General features: G+C 39.0%; 1 protein-coding gene across 4 annotated transcripts in view; it reads left to right on the top strand.

Moving 5' to 3' along the window:
- FRMD3 (FERM domain containing 3) overlaps positions 1-19,128 on the top strand; it is a 139,834-nt gene extending 120,706 nt beyond the window's left edge. For all 4 annotated transcript variants that reach the window (XM_068928263.1, XM_068928262.1, XM_068928261.1 and 1 more), the window contains one exon: positions 15,809-19,128. In XM_068928263.1, the coding sequence (XP_068784364.1) occupies positions 15,809-16,404 (596 nt within the window). In that variant the 3' untranslated portion in view covers positions 16,405-19,128. The remainder of the gene's footprint in view (positions 1-15,808) is intronic.
- The last annotated feature ends 942 nt before the right edge of the window (positions 19,129-20,070 follow it).

Genomic DNA, 20,070 nt, shown 5'->3' with positions numbered 1-20,070 from the left:
GAAACTACACAGGCTCAACATAAAAAAAACGTTTTACTAAACAAGCACTGCAGTTACCCTGGGGTGTGAAAGCTGGCCGTTTATTGCCAAGTACACGGTTTTACTTAGTTCCCTTTACTTTTATGTTTATTTCTGTCTTGTTCTAATGCTAGTAAATGCTCTCCGCTAACTTAGCTCCATTGACACAAAGGGACGTTGCTTGAAGATGGGTTTAAATGTGTTTTGTAAAACAAAGCTTTCAATGTGCTTGCCTATTCCTTAACACTTTAAAAATCACATTCAGCACCTATCCTTCTGAGATGCAGTCATTACAAATAATGGTATGAAGGTCTTGACTAGTTTAAATGAGGGTAGTTGCAGTCTTCCAAAACCAACCAAACAAAAAAAGCCAACCAGTTCTCAGCTGAGATGCAGCAAACTAATAGAGTTTCACAGGTTGGCAAATATGAGCTCTAACTGCTGCTTTACTGTGGATCAAATCATTCGCAACGTCTATTCATGGGAAATAAAAAACAGCTGAGCTTTTGTAAGTATGTTCATTTTCATGGGAGGCTGCCCTACTTTTATTTTACAGGATTTGTATGTCAAATCCTATTTTGTTCGTTATTTGACATTTCAACATGGTCTCTGTAAGAACAGTGATTTCACTAAAAATTAGGTTGGTTGTGCACTTAGATCATAATAATTTGCAGTAACAGATGAATAACGTGTAGTTAATTTCAACAATTACTTGTTTACTCTGGTATGGAATATTTGCATCTTGCGGGAATTTCACTTTCTGCCAGCCAAGAACCAAGCGCTGTGCTACTGCTAGGCAATTATCACCATTGCAGAATAGCAACAGCTTGCTTCTTGTGAAGGCTCTCGCGCCACACTTGCAACTCCAAGCAATGAAATCCATTTTTGAAAACTGCTGAGTTACCATTGCTGTATGCTCACCAGAGAGTGCTGATATCTTTCAAAAATATATTATGTAAGTTCAAAAACCATGTTTCCTTTTAGTCACGCAGATTGTTGTTAGCTCTGTGATTAATATAAATATTTGCTGGTGGGCTGTTTCCTGTAACATGTTTTATGCATAGTTAATACCTCCTGTTGCTAAGTGACAGTACTTAGTTTTCATACAGTATTTTTCTCTAATGAACTTAGCTGTATTATCAAATCGTACCTTAAACTGATCTAACAGCTCACTAACACTGAAACCGGCCCTCCTCCCACCTCCACGCACATACTGACTTGTCCTTCCGCTGTGGATTCTCATCTTCCGCCTTGCACCAGCACTAACCACCCCAGAGTGAATTGTTACAAGCAGTTAAAGCAATAGCAAAATAACCCTTGACTGTAAAACGTCCTGCTTCCTACTGGCTCAACGTTTTGAACTGGCTCATCACAGAGGGTCAGGCAAAGTCCTCTGCCCAGGGCAAGAGTGGGAGGAGGAGTTTGTAGGCCGGGGAAGGAGAGGCAGCTAGTCCGGCAATTGGCTTAGCTGCATTAGCAAACAGTTTTTAGTGCGTTACAGAGGTGAATCAGCCTCAGCCTCTCTAAATATTGGGGCCTGTGGTGGGGACAGACTGTCTGGAGTGCTTCGCAAAGGGCCCGTTGACGCTGTGCGAGAGAGCGCAGTGCAGCCATGTCTAAGCTGGGGCAGTTAAGCTGCCTCTGTACTGCGTAGGTTGGTTAACGCAGCTTCAAGGACCCAATCTAATATTTCTGTAAGGCCCTGCTGTGTGTGTATAGATGTTCCAGCCGCTTCACAGGACGTTGCGCTGTGCCGCGCAGACGGGCCTGAGCGGCTCGGTAGCAGAGCTGGGAGCAGCATCCACAGCCTTGCGCTCCTTGCACAGTCAGTGGAGCGCGCCTTTTTCTCTTTTAATGGAGCAAAACTTGTTCCTACATTTAAATCAACTTTATATGTGACAAGCAAAATACACTGCCGAAACTACAGAGGCCTAGTGATTTCTAGTGTTATCGTTTTTAATCAATGTCTTGAATATATATCTCTGTGCTTCCTAAAATTGCTGGCGAGATTAATTCTGAGTTGACCAAATCTGAGAGGTATGAAACTGAACTAAGAGAAACTGCCAGATGAGAGGGAAGATTTCATGCCAATTACTTGAATGTTGCTAGGGAACAAAGCAATCAGGACGGTGCCAGCAGAAGAAACATTCAGTAGGGGATTTTGAACAACTTTAACCTGCCTTGCTCTCTGTAGGAGAATTCTTTCAGATGGAAAATAAACGCAATGCAAGAAATATTAAAAATAATTAAAGCCCAGCCATTCTCACATGGTAAATTCTCTCTTTACAAATTTGCCATGATTGTCATGCTGACATGAAAGGTCTTGCATAATGCAAGTCCAGATTGCCCTGGTTTTGCTGACATAGAAGAAAGAGTATGTTAGGTAAACATTGTGGTCAGAAAGGACTACAGTGAGTGGGAATAAAGTCACTGGATGTCCGTGATATTAGTGTTATAGGTATTTTAGAAATTTTGAAAATAAGCAGTGAAATTATATTTTTTTGTCAAAATGGCAAGCAAAAATGTCCTAAGTTTGTCTGCTGGTTCCTCATTCTTCAAGAGAGGCCAAAAATCTGCATGCAGAGGCCAGGTGCACAGGTGTGCAATTACTAGTTTGAGCAACCAGTTTTGAACTGATATTCTTAAATGTACCTTTTTTTTTTTTTTTGAATTATACTTACGTAGCTAACTTACCTGAGAGATTGGCCACCAATGCACCAGACTGTACTTTTCTTATCAAATTAGACAGTAAGTGCACCAATGGAAACTCAATTGAAGCCCAGAAGATCTGCCTTTTCAGAAAAAAGCAGTTTCTGATCATGTTTGCAGTGGTATTTTGGTTTTGTGCAAGCCACTGGCACCCAAGTGTCAGTGGATTTCAGAGCTGGGATTCAGGAGCAAGAAACTGATGCCTCACTGATTGACAGCCAGAGCTCCTATACAGCATCTAAGCTAGGTGACCCTGGCCTACTAGACCTGGGCTAGAAGAGCTACAAGACTGAGGAGAGCACATTTCATACATAAAGAGACTTCTCTTCCACCTCAAGAACTTAAATGCATTTTTTTAGATGAAAATAAAGAAATACTTGGTGATTCTTATTTTGCTGACAGATGAAATTATCCAACTTTTACTGAAAGCCTTGAAGAGCTATGGAGATTTGTTTAAGAAATATGTTGGATGTTGGCAGTAGTTTTCAGGCTAGACTCACTGATTATATAAATCAAATAACAGTCAGACAGCTTGGAGAGGTCATTTCTGCCCTTTGAACCTAAAGGATGTTCTTCCAGAGACACCTTCCTGAAAAATGTTCCAAGCTGTGTACAGAAATGCGTTTGCAGGGTTCATCTATGTCTCAGAAGCCCAAATTATGTCCTTATGACTTGCTCCATGGAAAGTTTTTCCATGCAGTTGAACATGTTTGTATTTTTTTTGGATCACTGTAACAGCTGTGGGGGCTGCCTTCTTTTGTTATCTGATATGGTTATAAAGATTAGTTCCTGTCCTGATCACTTGGCAATTACTTTGCAGGTGGTTGATCACCAGCACCAGTTGCAAAAATAGTTTCACATATTTGAATATTCCACTTAAAACAAAAAACAAAAAACCTCTGAGTCATAGAATATTAATGTGGTTTTGATGAAGTGATGAAAACGTCTCTTAAGCCACTTGATACATGTGTGCTCAGGTTTCATACATGAATTACTTTCCTGGTGACATTGAGTTTTGACTTTGGACTGAATGAAAGTAGCAGCAAACTGCAGTCATTCTGCTGAGTGATCTACCTTGTACTGCATTTCACAAAACAGGTGATGATATAGATTCATCCTAAATTCCTTTTGTTTAAGGTCCAGGTTTCTTAATTTTTTTTTTTTTCCCCCAGCGAGTTTCACACTTTTTAGATGTCCTCACTGAGCTGGACAAGCTTTTTAAAGACTTTTATCTGAAGGGAAGAAAAGGCTGTGGGTCTGTGTGGTGTATGGAGCGCTCCTATCCTTTCACTTATGTTAGCTGTGGGCTAAAACCGGATGTGTGCCTACAGGCTGTTCATTGCTCCATAAAAATCTGCAGCTAGTGCATGTTTCACTAAACTTTATATTTGTGTCTTACTCAAGGATATAAGCAACAGTAATGGCATTAATTTGTATTAATGATAACTTTCCTCTGTCATGCAGAGCCTTTGCTGCATCTGACAACCATGTATGGGAACAAACACACGCCAGCTACTGTATATGTCTAGTTGTCTGTCTGTATTTGTGAATTCTGGTTTGTGTAAGCTTCACGTGTGTAGCAGATGCACATAGAATTTTTGTGGATACAGCTCAGGCAAAAACACGTGAAGTGTTGGCCACTTATGCATAACAGTCTCATAAATATAAAAATGTGCCAGTAAAATACAAAATAATGTTATGTATTTATTCACATCAGATTTATACAACAAGAACACCATAACAGATCATTCAATCCACTTTTTTTTCCTTGTGCACAGATCAGTCTTGTTATGTTACTTTTCCTTAGAAAAAAAGATTGGTTTAGCACCAAGCCTTCCTTTACGGTAGAAGTAATACACAGCTCTACAGCATGTATATTTAAAAAACTGGATCTGTTGTATGTGAGCCAATTTATCTTAATATGTCAGATGGAGAGAACTGTGAAATATCTTGTGTCATAGAACATGAAACTGCTCTTCCCCTTGAAATTAGCAGAAGCAATATTCCTGTTAGCTAAAGGACTGGGGGGTTTGCGTGTAAATATAATAATAATAGAAAGGAAAGTAGTTTGCAGGAGGCTATCAGATTTCTTAGTGGCTTTTCAAAATAAAATAACAGTTCTATATTTCGATTTCTGTGGTCTGGGGAGATAATTAAGTTTTTCTGATTTTCCGTCAAACTTAGTAAAGGCCAAAGTGAGCATCTTTTTTTCAGATTATATATAATGGGCCTTATTCCTAGTTGTTTGGTAAATTTTTATTGATGAAGTCTTTATCTCATTTATAGAATGAAGTATGGTCATCTTAAGTTTCTTCCTCTGCTGTGCACTTCATCTTGTGGATTTCTAGGAGACTCCCGAAGGTTGTTCTGGAATTAGGAGATCTTTGTGCATGTTTATGTGCATCATCATGTCTATGTTCAGCAAAATAACTTGGATTCATGGTCATCTAACCTTGTAATTTTGTGCTACCATGTCTGAAATCAGCCTTTTTACAGGCAAACCTTTTGCTTCAAGTAATCTTCAGTATCTAATGCTAACAATGATAAGCTCTGCCAACTTTCCCTTCTAACATAAATTCAAATTCTCAGATTTCAGGTATTTACCTTGAGGCATTATGTCCAGAAAATAAGATCACTACTTTTCTTCCAAATAAAACAAAACAAAAACCTTATTATTGTAATGCTGTATCTCTAAAACCAATGTAATAGAATTGTTGTGTTTGAACAGAAGTTTCCTGTTTGGTATTTTTATTGGCAGAGAGAAGAAGCATACAAGTTTTGAAGAGTGCTTTTATCAGCTTTAGTTTTGTATTGTTGGGTGGAGATTGTTTTTTGCTTTTTTAAACCATACTTTTTAAGAGAAGTTACAACACTCCACCATTTTCAACCTCCCCTGAAAAAGTGCATGAATGCTAACACAATTTGCACCAGTGGTTGGAACTGCACCTGTATCAGTATCTACAATTGCAATTTAGGAAGAAGGAGAGTGACGAGAGCTGCAAAATCAGTAAGTTACTAAGACTAGAGTCATTGCTTTCCTGGCTTTCTCCTGCAACTAGAGAGTCCCCGATGGCTCTGCAGAAGAGAAACAGGTTCCTTGTCTGGAAAATCCTTGCTGAAAAACATCTTCCAACTATTATGCAGGACTCAGTGCCAACGTGAGATAATGCAAAGTCTTTTCTCGCCAGTGAGACAGTCTGTTCCTTACTTGCTGAGAGTTAAGTAGTAAAGACAAGAGGTGCCCACTCAGCTGCATGATTTCAGAATAAATCTCCCTTAGTTTTGGATAGATGGTTCATGGGAGCGTCTTGCAATCTCCCAGTCATTTCTATTTCACATGAACAGTCATGTAAAATATAAATTATATATGTATATTCATCTACATGAATGTATTTCTGTTGGAAATCATTCCTAGCTCTGTCCAGGTGACATCGACTTCCTCAGTTAGGCTTTCCTTCAGATGTTTAAAATGTGTTGGTAATTGTATTTTTTTGAGAAGTGCCACTTTACAGTTTTGTAGCTATGCACATAGTGAGGACTCAGCCCTTTTTGGTGAGATTTTAATGATATGCTTTCGGTTGCCACAGCAGCAGTAAGAATAAAGATGAGAGCAGCAAACAGGAATGTTACTTTTGAGGCATTTTGGGCATTTGATTTTTCCTCAGCCCCACAAGGAACTTGCTTGGGGAGAAGGAAAGGGGTTGCCCCGAAAGTAGCAGTGGAGCATCTGCCCTGCAGGATGATACAGTGAAAAAGAGCAGTGCTGCAAACTGATGTTATATAGGCCGGATGGGGGAGAAGGAGCCACCATAAAGGTGCTTTCTAAAAGGTCCATCAAAATAGAAGCCTTTTGTGAGAGAAACTGCTTCTTGTGAAACGCACATTTGCAACACCTTCTCCCTTCCCGTCTTCTCTCCCACCTGTTTGCATACATGCCAGTCATTTCATGGCACAGAGAGCAAGGACATTGGATAACGAAGACTCTGAAAGCACAGCACATCTCCAACCTTAAGGGCAAGTTTTCTGGGAGGTGAGAAACTACCACCTTCCACCTGTGGTTTCAGTGCGCCCGGTAAGAGCTCCTTTCCCAGTACGACAGTGTGACACTATGTGCACGGTGTTTCCAGCTGGAGCAAGTTATCTGCAGTCAGCATATAATAATACATCATGTCTTTTTTAGCAGTTTGCATATCCCCACTGGACAGACTGAAGTGACTAGCCTTGTAAAACAGCCCATCTTTCTTGTGGATATGAATCTGTTCAATACTTGTTCACAACTGAGAACTGGAGCACATAGGCAGAGACAGACATTTTTCCTAAACTTAGGATTTTTCTTTTCTCATATATTCACAGGCAGGTCAGGTTTGACGTTATGCTTGAAGTTAAATCATTTTCATCTTATTGGTGTCCCCTCTGACTAAGGGCCTGTAAGCCCTCAAAGATAGGATTTGTCCTTATGTAACTGTGCATTTTGCCATATGTACTTTCCAGTTAATAGCAGGGGATTGACATCAGTGCCTGAATCAAAGCTCTTTAGAAAAATAATAACCACAGTGTCATTTTTGTTCTATGAAAAACAGGCGCTGAATGCTGATCTTTTGTTTCATTGCTCTATGTTCTGATGTTTGGATATTTTTATGCTCGTGTGTGTGATTCAGCTGTTATACTAGCAACTGCTAACTGAGATGGATGCTGTGGAAGTTTGTATTGTACATTATGAGGCAGTTGGAAATGTTTAAAAATAACCTCTCATTCTGTTCCCTACGGGGATATTTTTGTTGGCCAAGTTAGAAGCTTGTCATTTGATTCATTGAGAGCGACTTGTTAGTCTTTTAAAACTCAGTGGAAAGTCGCTAAAAGGTCAAAGCCAGTATGGGTTGAGCCTTTACAAGACTGAGAAGAGAAATTAATAGTCAAAATGGTGAAATGTCTTGTAAAAATCCAAACCAAGAGAAGTATTCATTTGCGTATGGTTAACCATTGTAACAAGGAAGTGAGCATTCGATTGCTGCGGCATGGATCCAAGATCACAGCCAGAAGGGCTGGTAAAGTGAAATTTATTTTGCTTAACTGCTTTCATGATTTTCTGAAGAAGAAGCTAATTTCTAACTTTTATTCATAGTTTGTTATGCTAATACTGGTCACTTGCAAAGAATTAAACTGTACTGTGAATGGCAATATTACATCAAGTACAGAAGGGAATAAGGAGGAATTGCTGAGGGGAGAAGGTTTGCTGATGGGTTATGAATGAGACAAAACTTGAATGAAATTTGTTGTAATATCGTAAATTGCGGATTTAGTTAATTGCTAACAAATGAATTACTGGCATTTTGCTCTTGTAGTTTTCTTGGTCTTTAAAACTGATGACTTCTGACAAAACTAATTTATTTCTTAAACTAGCAGATAGGTTGCTAGCAGATATTGGATGTCAGCTGAATACACCAGCAGGTACTGCTTAGCTTGTAGCTCGCTTTTACTGCAACTGACTGGCTTGGGTTAACAGATCATAACTTAATTTTTTTTATTTTACTAGGTAATAATACAATATATTTATTAATAGTACTGGAAAAGTGGGAGACATTCTCATCTCTTTTTCACTGTATATAACAGGCTGGCATCCTAAGAAACAAAAAATATTCAATATTACAGGATAGCAACCAAGACTTAGTTTTATTTATTTTTATAAACTCTTTGTTTGCCAAAGATGGATTGGTCCATCTATCAGCCTGTCTCCACTTACTTAATGAAATAAGACATCTTTGCAGTTGTTTTTTTCCCGTTGCTTTATGTGATACTGTTTGCTTTTTATATTTTGCATATAGAGTTAGACAGATTTTTCCTTGCACCTTGAATCTTCGTTTTAGGAAAGAATGTTTATAGGAAATTAACTGAAGATGTTCTGACAGAGACCAGAGTATTTTCATGCTTGCCAGCATTTGAAAATCAAAAGCAGCAAGTGTAGCAGGTATGGGAGAACCTGTTTCTTGCAGTTAGTTGCCTCTGAGTGACAACATCTTCTGCCTGCCTTTGTATAATGAATTCACTACTCAGGAGAAACTGTGGTATCTAAGAGAATGAACTTAACTCCATAGTTGCAAACTTTAGAAGCAAAATGGAAAAAAACATGAGTATTCACATATATGCATTCTTATACCTTAGAGATTAAATGCTGGCTCCAAATACATACAAGCCATTTTATTCGTTCAGTATGGGACTACTTGAGCAATGGACGAGTATTGGGGCTATACTGGTTCTTAAAAACTTCGTTTTAAAACAATGTCATGTATACGATATCCTTTTTGGTGTACACATTCAAAAAATCTATATATCAGCATATAAAACCTAACGACTGTGGTTTGTTTATGCTGCAGACTCTTGGGGAGCAGGGGAGGTGCATGTCTCTCTTTGGGAGAACCCCGTTTTGCATGCGGCCGTTTCAGAGCAATGCTGACTTGCCCAAGCGCTGAGGCAAGCTGAGTGGGGATGCTGAAAACGTCCCGTTTGTCCTTCCTCAGGTGCTAAGCTTTTGCATTGGTGCCCAGTCCTTCACAGCCTCGCTGGTTTTGACCTTTGCTGGATACACCAGCAGCATTGCCCCAGTCTGGTGATCAGCTCCTCCCCGTTCTCTGCTCTGCTGGCCCGCACACTCTTTGCCTTTGCAATCCTATTCCTGTACCGTTCTCTCACCCTGTTACTCTTTTTACGCTTCTGCTGCTTAATCCTAGTTCAGGAAGGGGGTCAGTAATGCTGGCGTGGGTTGCTTCTGGCGTAGGGGGTGGTTAAAGCCTTCTGTACTGTGTGCTCTGTTTTGCTTTTATCTCTGCACTTCGGGTCTGCTTCGGGTCTGCTTTTATCTCTGCACTTCGGGTCTTGACATTAGTTGAAAACTGTGACAAATGCGGCAGTTGGGAAGCCAGTTGTGCTGCAGTGGCAGTGCTTGCAATTGATGTCAGTTGGCAACTATGATGTTGCTTTGCTCCCTGTAAAAAACCTTAATAATATTAAAACAAACTGGAATTGCAACCTGGAAAGCCAGATCACTGTCTGAAAACATAGTTACTAAAAATTCTCATTAATTTACTCTCCTTGCCAAGATGGAATAGGTTACTTTTATGAGCATAAACTGTGGGCATGTTTGGGATCTATGACTGCCTGAGTCCAAGAGCGGGACGTTTGGCCATGATGCAGACCCTATTCTGATGTAGATACTGTGTAGGAGAATATTTGAGTTTAGGGGAGACCTAGATTCTGTTTCCCTTTCCTACATTTCTTTTGTGACCTGTTATGCACTTTGTTCATGTGCACCTTCCCTTTCCCCTGAAAGTTCATTCTGTTCGTAGTTCAAACGAATTTTGTTCTCATCACAAATAAGCAAAGGAATGCACAGTATGTGAGATGAAATCGTAAAAGGCAGAGGAAGGAACTGTTCTTATAGCATCCTGACTGGCCTGTCTTGTTTTCGTGACTATATAAAACAGTCCCACAGTACATTTGTTCTCCTCTTTCTGGTCATTATCTATTTTTTCCTCTTCTCTGTTTAGAAGAAGGAAATCTTCACGCTCATTCCCTTCTCTCCTACACGAGCCCTTTACAGGTGGGTAAAGCTGTGCACAGTATATCTGGCAGTGTGCGAACTGAATTTTTTATCAACAGCGCATACATTTTTCTGGGATATACACTTTATTTCCAGCAAGCTTCACAATGGTGGAGCTGGGGCTGCCCTTCACCCTGCTAATGCTCAGCTGCTGTTTTTGGCCTCTTCAGAAACATGAGCAGCTGCCAACATTTATGCCAGACCTCCTGCACGTTCATGTTCACAGGGTACGAGCACTGGAAAGCCTGTGTAAAGTTCAGCTGTTCGTGTTCCTATCTGCAGTAGCAAGTTAGAGGTTTGGAGCCATCCCAGCATTTGGTGGAGCATAGTCAAGGGCAGTACAGAGTTTTGGCTAGCACAGTGAGACCACTTCTGCTCTGTAAACCCTTACGGTTGCCAGAAAAAGGTAGCAAACCTTTGGAATGAATAATATAGGAAATAAAAATGAACTTTTTCACTTGATACACCAATAACATGGATTAAAGGATTCCGATCTATGAAATGCAACTGCCTGTAAAAATAGAAAATGAAGAAAGGAAGGAAGAAATGCTCTCACATGTAATTTAATACTCAAGTCAGATTCTTTTACATGCAAATACAATATAAATTTAACCGTTATTAAAGGAAGAGTAGCTAGCTCAAAACCTAGCTCCAAAATTTACATAAAATTGTAGCTTTATAAGGGTGACAGCAAAATAATTTTCATGTATGAATAAGAGCAGCAGTGTCATAGAACTGACTGAAGGGTGTTGGCTTCAGACTTGCTTTAGATTCTGTGTTCTCTCTTTCCATTGGAACTCAGTCTCTGAGGACTTTTTTTTAAACCCGGATTCATTACTTTAGATAAACTGACTCGCGCTACCTGACTCTCTTGAAGCATATCCGAAAAGTAACAAAGGAGACAGTTTTTCGAATGATTTAAACTTGCATTACTGGAATATTTATTATGGTTAAACCTCATGATTTTGAATTTTTACACTTTAACGTGATATTCTTATGCCTGCATAAGAAGTCTTAGCATTGTAAATGATACGTGCCATAACAACATTACATTCATGTCTTGTGACACTATCTGAATCTGATGTGTACAAGATAGGTAGCTGTATAGTGCAATGTGACTGGGCCTACATTGACCACAGTTAATAAGGGTTCAGGAAACAATTACCTGACTCCACAAATGTTATAGTGTTATATTGGATATGAAGAAATTAAAAGAATAGCTTTATATATTTAATTTTTTTAATTTCAGCTTGCAACAGTAGCAGTTAATACCTACTCTAAATTTTCGAGTATCTATATTAAAACAATTTTCATTTACACTTGTATCGAGCTAGTGTAAAATGCAGTTGTTTTGGTTTAATATATTTTAACAGCACATGTTGTAAAATAATTGAAAATCTTGTCCTTTTTTTTTGAACACTTTTTTGCTCTGATGTTAAGGAATAGGATGTAATTTTTTTTTTACTGCCATATTAGCAAATGAGTATGGGTAGCATGGACGGGCAATAGTAATTGGTTTAGTTTCACGTGTGCCTTCCTGTGATTGTGACTCTCCTAAATAATTAATTCAAACTGAAAAATGGACCATAAAGTTGATAGTAAGCTTTAGGACTGTGGCATATTCTAATCTTAATACAACTTCTTCAGAAAACACTGATCTGAAAAAGTCCTGCTTTCTACCTGCAGGTTAATCCCAAAGTCAAAAAAAGTTTGCCAGCTCTTTGAGAAAAGCACAATGTTAATCAATGTTAATATGATCTTTCTTGTTTATGGTCACTATGTGTGTTATGCACACTGGAATTTACTCTGGGGAAGGAGAGGCGGCCTCAGAATCATAATTTGAGGCGACCTTTCTGTGGAGTAGTTGCAGCTGTCCTCTGGATGATAAGAAACATGAAGAACAGATGTGTTACTAGCCTTGCATCTAAGCAGGTATTGGGAGGCCTATAGTCAGGATTCTCAAATTTGGGATGTTAAAATTAGGTCCTTTAAACCATATCGAGGCACCTAAGCAAGGAGTTCAATGTACCTTTTACTCCTGTTAAATTAAGAGGAAGTGGTGTACCTCTGAAAAGCAAATTGTTATAGCTGTATATCACATATATAGGTAGATGACTAATGTTGGGCTTAGAAAATTTGAAATTTTTATTTATATTTATATTCAAGATCCCAGGACTGCATTCTCACATAGCTTCAGAATATGGTTTGATGATCCAGTGTTACCAGCTGGTATAGGAGGAGGATCACCCCAAATATATTCTCACCTGAAAAAGTTCCACCTTAACACTTGTTTCATGTTCAAATGTGATGAGCCTAAAATGACTGTGAGGGGGGAGGATGGAGTAGTTGAGGCAAGGAATTGTTTGCTAACCAGTCAGATTAAGCTAATAAGGAGACATCTGCATTTTCTTTATTAAGAACAAGGTTTCATTACAGTTAAGCAGACGTACTGGCTAGCTGTTGCTGAAAAGAGCAATCCTGTTCTCTCTGTTACTGGCAACGTGCTATTGCTGCTGCTCACGAGAACATCTAACAAGCCAATTCAGAAAGAAAAAATTAGCAAAAAACTAACCCAGGAGGAAAAGCAAACAGTTGTTTTGCTAGTTTTGCTGTACAAATTGGCTCACTCGGGGAGTAGATGACAGAAGTAGAATGGCATTTTTGGTGGCAGCTAGTCATTAGACTGATTTAGCTTTAGTGTGAAACCTCACCTGAAGGCCTGGCCAGCTTATCTTCTAGAAAGCAGGAAAAAATGATAGATTTCAGGAGTAGAGATCTATCAGGGCTGTTCTGAAGACTTCAAAGGGGAAATCAGTGGCAACAGCTAACATGCGCTACTGAAGGGGGACGCTTCCTGAGGATGATGTTCTGGAATGAAGAGGCTTTCTCCAATATATATAACCTGAGGTGTGAAACTCTGCACAAAGATGGGGATTCTGAAAGCTGTCCTGTCAGGTAAGGAGCAAGCTGGCTTAGTTTTTCTGTCATTGCTTATACCTTTTAGAAGTATCTGTAATAAACTGTGTATTTTATATGTTGCACTTCTTGGCATTGTACATCAACTGGTAAATTCATCATAATTTCAAAGTTAGTGGATGTTATCAAGGTTATCGCTCACCCAATTTGTAGCAAGTCTGTAAGCTGGGGTACCTTAACAAATACCTTACTTACTGAGCATATTCTCCAGCCTATCCCAAGGGTGACAGAGCTGCAGAGGTTATATGGAGGATTTTGTGGTAACTGTCAGGATCTCTGGCATATGTCTAGATACTCTGGTAGACATTTCCACAAGGCAGTGTCATAAGCTTTAAGATTCCTTGTGCTGCAGCCCACTCTCACAAAGTATGGATTGTTACCTTTCGTGTCAGGATTTCTGCAATTAGTCCTTCAGTAGGTGGCATAGAGCATTAATAAAAGCTTAAGCTGCAAACACTAGGTACTGTGGCTCTAGCAGAAATGTGATCCTGTGTTTCTGTCTGGCCCAGGACATATCTTCTGCAGAGTGACCTGGTAGCACATAGAAAAGGTATCAGTTGCTGTAGAACTGTGATTTTCATGGATATGTCCTGTCTTGAGCGTGGCAGTCGTGATAAAAGGAAAAAAAAAATCATAGTATTGAGAAAGTCTGGGAGGAAACGAATACCACTGACTTCTCTGAAAGGCAGCTGTGGCTTACCGCTAGCTTAATGATTATTAACCAGTGGCATAAGAATATTCCTTTGCTGTCTAGTCAAACGGAGGGAAGGTAGATCTCAGCAATAATACTAATAATTTCAGTACAGTGAATGGTATCTGCAATGCTTAACACTAATACTGTTAACAAAAAATCAGTAACGTTTTCAAGAAATGGCATCTGATCTCAAAGGGAGATTCTAGAGCATTTGGGGCAATTATAGTCAATATTTGAAATTGTAGCTTAGAATTGTGATCCAGGCTAAGCTGCATATTTTGCTATATTGTAGCTGTTTTTATGACCAGAATTACTACTTTTCAATTTTGTCCTGTATCCTGTATTTACAGTGGTGTTGTGTCTTTTCATTACAGTGAAAGCAGTGGCTCAGTTCACACTTTCTGATTTCTGTTTTTTTCTGTAATCCATCTTTACACCTTATTGTTTTAAAGTCTCTGGACCTTAATCTTTGTTACTGCGCTGAAACTGGAATAAATCTTCAATGACTACAGTTCTCTGTCTTTTACAGAGATCTGCTGCTGGAATCAAAGAGTTGAGCTAATTTGAATTATAAATACTATTCTGACATGAATGTCCTGGGTTACTTGTTCAACAAGTCACGTTAACTTGCTGTGTTGGTTTTACGTGCTATTCTGTATGTTCACATTGCACCTGGATTAGTCATTTTTTGAAAAACGGAGAGATGCTCAACATCACAAAACAAGAACTGAGTGTTATTTTATTATGTATTGCTACACAGTGCATGATGCTATGTATGGCCTGTTCCTTTTGCACATAGGTGGCACCTGGTGATACTAATGAGTGTCAGACATGGGAATATATTTAAAACTGTTTTCCCATCGCTTTGTCTCATTCAAAGTCCCAGCTGTCCGCCTGGTTCTCCTCATTCCCTCCACTCCTGCTAGTGACAACTAACAGAAGTAACTGGATTCCAGTCACTGCTGTCTTCATGTAGCAGTGTTTAGTGTAGATTTGCTGCTGTTAGCGTAACTAGAACTAGACTGAAAAAAAAAGTAGTGAGTTTTGAGAATCAGTTTGAGCTGAAAGGGGGAACATAAGAAAGGAGCATACAGGTAAGACTAAGAAAGATTTGTCTGTAAGGGAAAGAGAGAAATTTAAAGGAGAGGGAGACAAAAGACTGCTAATATGAAGAGTGGAAAGATGACTGGAAGATAAAAAGGAGACGTGAGGAGAGGGAGCTTTTTACAGAGGTGAAGCTTTTACAGAGGTTACTTTTGTTCAGTTTCAAACATATTTATTCCTCATAATGTGGAATTACCTTCTCTCCTTTTGTCCTCTCTACCTTTAACATGAATTTATCATGGTGAGCTGTTGTCTCCTTTTTAATGTCATACTGTATTGAAATTTTCCAATTTACCACTTTCATCTCATTCATGCAGGTGTTTTTTTTTTATTATTATTATGAGCTGCACCCCAATAGCACCAATTCACATATGCAGAATATATTCACTTATATCAGAAGTCTGATTGCTAGTAGAAAATGAGCTGTTCTGTTTTGTATGAGACCATTACTAGTGGCAGCTGCATGAGACAAACAGTTAATCAGATTTGGAGTGCTGGTGTACTGCAGTGCCTGTAAAAAATGCTGCTCGCCTCTGGAGGTGATGGAAGTTTCAAAAAGCTTTTCCAGTTTTGCTAGCTGTGTGTGGTCAGGTTTCAATATTCAAAATGGTTGCAAAATCTTTTTTCCAAGCTATATTAAATACTATTGGAAGGCTGGGTTATGTCCCTAGGAAAACAGGAATTTAGGATCACTTTTTTCATCTCTTTTTTAGGTATCCAGTTGCCGAAGGAAGATGAGACGTTAGTCCCTGTGATTTCCAGCTCCCCAGTTAAGGACACTGGGCAGAATGTTGATCTCGCCATTGAACAGGAAGAGAAGATGAAGGAGGAACCTTTAACCATCTCAGAACTGGTATACAATCCAAGTGCCAGCCTGCTGCCCACCCCAGTTGATGATGAGATTGACATGCTCTTTGATACCTCTCCAAGAGCAGAGAATGAGAAGGATGATACAGATTCATATGAAGAACTGGAAGCAGATGAAAATGCATTTTTGATTGCAGAGGAGGAAGAACTGAAAGAAGCTCGGAGAGCACTTAGGTGGAGCTATGACTTTCTAATGGGCAACATAGAGGTGAATGCTTTTGTGAAGAGTTTCTCCAGACTTCTTCTTGTAGGCCTTGGACTGTTGTTGTTTGTGTTCCCTCTTCTCCTTGTTCTCTTGGAGTCGGACCTTGAAATCTCTTTTCTCCATGAAATCCGTCAGACACCAGAGTTCCAGCAGTTTCATATTGAATATTACTGCCCACTTAGGCAGTGGGTGGCTTGCAAAATAAACTTCATTCGTGACATGCTGGGCAGCTTTTAAATTTTAAAGAAATGCGATACAACTAAGGGCTATATTCAAAATTCCAGTTAGTGCCAGCTTTTCATAATACCCTGCCCCGGGCCACCAGTAGGTAGCTGTCTTCATATTCAGTTTGTTACAGACATTCTTAAGCTTCCTTTACATCCTTAAATAGCCGCTTTAGTTACAGGTTTATACTGTCGCCTTTCAGTAACCAAAAAGGAACTTTTATTTTCACTGCATTTCAGACTTCCTGCTCATCGACTACATCATGCAAGAGGGGATAACTGTAGGGCTCATTATTCCTAACTTGTAATCCATGACACTAAATCTAATGAAACTGAAAAGTGGTTTTGAATATACTCCTTAGTGCAGCAGTCTCTTCTAACCAATGCCTATACAAGCAATGTTTATGCTGGGTTTTTGTTTTTTGGTTTGTTTTTCTGTTTGTTTGGTTTTTTACAGTTTTATGTGTTTAAAATATTTTGGTAAATTTTTAGCAAAAGAAAACTTCTGATGTTATTTAAATTTACGGATTGGTAAGAATAACGCACAAGGGCACGTAGGGTATTTTTAATGTTTCAGCAGCGATTTGTTTTTTAAACTACTTCTGGCTGGAGAGTTAACGAGTTTAACATTGCTCTACACAGAGGGGCTGTGGTTTGGGAAACATATAGAAAGTTTACTCAAGTTCAGTAGGGGCTGCCCGGGGCAGATGAAAAAGCACCAAGTACTCAGAAGAATTTCTGAATAGCCGAGTTGTAAAGCTTGGGGAACTGAACAGAACGGAAAGTAATGATCCTTCCTCTTCTGTGTCAGTTTGTTGTACGCTTTAATCAGTGCTGTAGAAAGTCTCTACGAGATAGTCCAAGTATGTTTTGGAAGAGAGTGAGTCTTTGGCCTAAATGTAGATTACTGTACATAATATGGAAAGACGATAATAGTAAGTAGCAAAAAAACCAAAACCTTAGCTAAATCAGTAGATGAGCGGCCTACTTTTAGAAATGGTAAAGAAAAACATACTTTTTTAAAAACAAAGCGTTAGATTGTACAGTTGACATGGAAGTATTCTACTGAGTCACAGTTTAAGGATTAAACACTAAGAGATATATCTTCATCCTTGATGCCCTTTAATAGTAATCTCTTAAGACTTAACATTTTCTGTGCATACTGATGGGTCTTCCTTTTACATGTAGCAGCATACTTATCCTCTTTCCCAATTATTATGAGCCTAGTTACAGGGTCTAGTGCTGTTTCACGTAACATGGATTTGTATATCTACAGTTATTCCAGTATTGCTTAGAGGATATATACTTGCATAAAATCTTGTCCACGGCTGAGAACATTTGAAGGTTCCCAAATGTACCGCAGAGGCTGTATTTAAAAAGAGAAAAATTTTATTCTTTCCTTCCCCTGACCTTAGCACAGACAAAGCTCCTCTTTAAGCTAGAGAACTCTCCTTTCTGCCTCGGAGATTTATGAACTGGAGGCATACGTCAGGCTGTGTTGTTAGACCTGCATTTAGCATATTACAAGCACATCTGTAATTCCTGTTGCATAAATTCTTCTAGTTTTGATAGCAGCAGGTTCCTTACAGGATTCCTCCTTTCCTTTTCTCTCCACGGTTTTTAAAGGGCAAAACAATTGACAGCTCTTAGGAGTTTTCTCATTTGAAAACTTAACGGATTGCTCTTCATTTCCCAACCAACAAAGGGTAGATTGAATAATTGCCTTTTTTTTTCCCTCATCTTTATTTCTCCCTGCCAATCCGTTCCCCTCAAAAAATCATTACCGATTAGTTACTTGACGTGTATTTCATCTTGTGCTACTTCCAGCTAAACAGTCCTTTCCCATTAGGTAATAATCGCTCAGCCTAATAGGAATGGAGAGTGAACTAAAGTAGACATTTGGCCTTATCAGGAAATTATTCACTTCTAGCATTTCTAAACAAAGGTGCAAGAAATGGAATTTGGAGTGGTGAAGGCTGTGAGAGCTGACGTCCCGCTAGACTACAGAGACAAGGTTCCATACAGGCTCCTATTTTAAAAAAAAGTTAAGTCCTGTGTTTTAAAATGTAGTCTTGTCCCTGTAAATCGTAGCACTCCAGAAGTAGGAGTATTGTTCTGTTTAACTCTATCAGAAAATGGCTGAGTTGCATGAGGAGGTAACCTCAGAATATGCAGTGCAGTAAGATTTTGTGTGGCTACATGCAAGACAGCATATGCACATGTGCGTGCCCTTACCAACCATGTGCATACATTCAGGCCTGGCCTTTTAAAATTCTTCCCATCCTTCATGACGTATTCAGGTCTACCAAACTAATTCAACTTGGAAGTAATGACAGTCCTATAACTTAAAGCGTCAGGACTGCATAATACACACAGAAGCATATCGTTGGGCATATTCAGACAGAGTAGCAGTCTTGTATTTTACTGGTAAGAATGATAGAGTTGGATTATGGAGAATCTGTAGGTACAGTATTGTGTATTTCTGTCTGTGCTTGGATTATATTGTAAAATGTTATGTACTTGAAATCTATTTTGTGGTTTGTCTAATATTTATAAACACAACTCTGGGAAGAAATAAAAATGGTTTTATTTCATTGAAGACCGGGGGAGAAATATACCTGTAACTCAAGCCTTATCTTTGTACAGTGAATTTCGCATTTCTATGTCAACATCCTGATTGTTTTGTATGTTGATATGATGGCAGGAATCCCTAATAAAAATACACTGGAGAAAAGCATTCTGCAATTACAGCACTTCTTATGAGAAAAGATATTCTGTGAACTTGTTTTTCCCAGAACGCCTTTTGTTGAGAATTAGTTGGGTGCGTGAAACAGTACTGATTTCTTACGACTCTTACAAATTCCTTTCTTACATATGTTTTCGTTCTCCAAAGAGATGCTAACAAAGTGCCATTCTTTCAGATGTTCTGAACATGGTTTCTGATGCATTAACCAAGGCCTTAATGGTTGGCCAAGTTATCATATGAGAATTAGTCACAGTCTTGAATTTGCCCCCAAATATAATTACTGTGCAGAAACTACAAATTGAGATGTCTGGCTTTAAAGTCAGAACCTGGATAGGGACATACTGCCTCAACTTTTTGCTGGCAGATCTGACTGGAGAATTGTGCTAATGAAACTGTGCAGCTTTTGCATGGAGCTTGCTTAGGTTAAGTTGGTTTGAAGCTCAAGACAGTGCAAAACACATCTGTCTGGTAAGCAGTGTCATCTGCAAAGAGGCACTTCCTAAGAGGCCTGAGGAACAGGAACATCATTTTGAGGAGGTAAGTTCGAGAAACTGAGGCTACTTCTTGAGCATATAAAATACAAAGACACAGATATATAAAGTGCTCTGTATAAAGTGCCAAAATCTAAATGGAATCTCTAGTGATTAGAAATGTAAAGAGACCATATAGTACAAACACAGATCTATTCGGTTAAAATGTTGTAGGTTTTTCATGCCACCTTCAAGTGAGGTTGCATTCCTAAATTCAACATTTCTGTTTGCATTCCAGGTATTGAGCATGTGTTATGAAAATAAATAGTATGTTTACTTTCGGTAGAAGAGTTGCATTTGTCATAAAATCTTCCCAAATGTTGACACAAAAAATAGTTTTACACACTTCCCCTAAAATACAGCTCACTGAAATGTCATGTCTAGGCTACATGTGACGGTCAGG

The sequence above is a fragment of the Struthio camelus genome, chromosome Z (assembly GCF_040807025.1).
Source record: "Struthio camelus isolate bStrCam1 chromosome Z, bStrCam1.hap1, whole genome shotgun sequence".
In the NCBI taxonomy this organism is placed as follows: Eukaryota; Metazoa; Chordata; class Aves; order Struthioniformes; family Struthionidae; genus Struthio; species Struthio camelus.
This window is presented reverse-complemented; position numbering and strand designations above follow the sequence as displayed.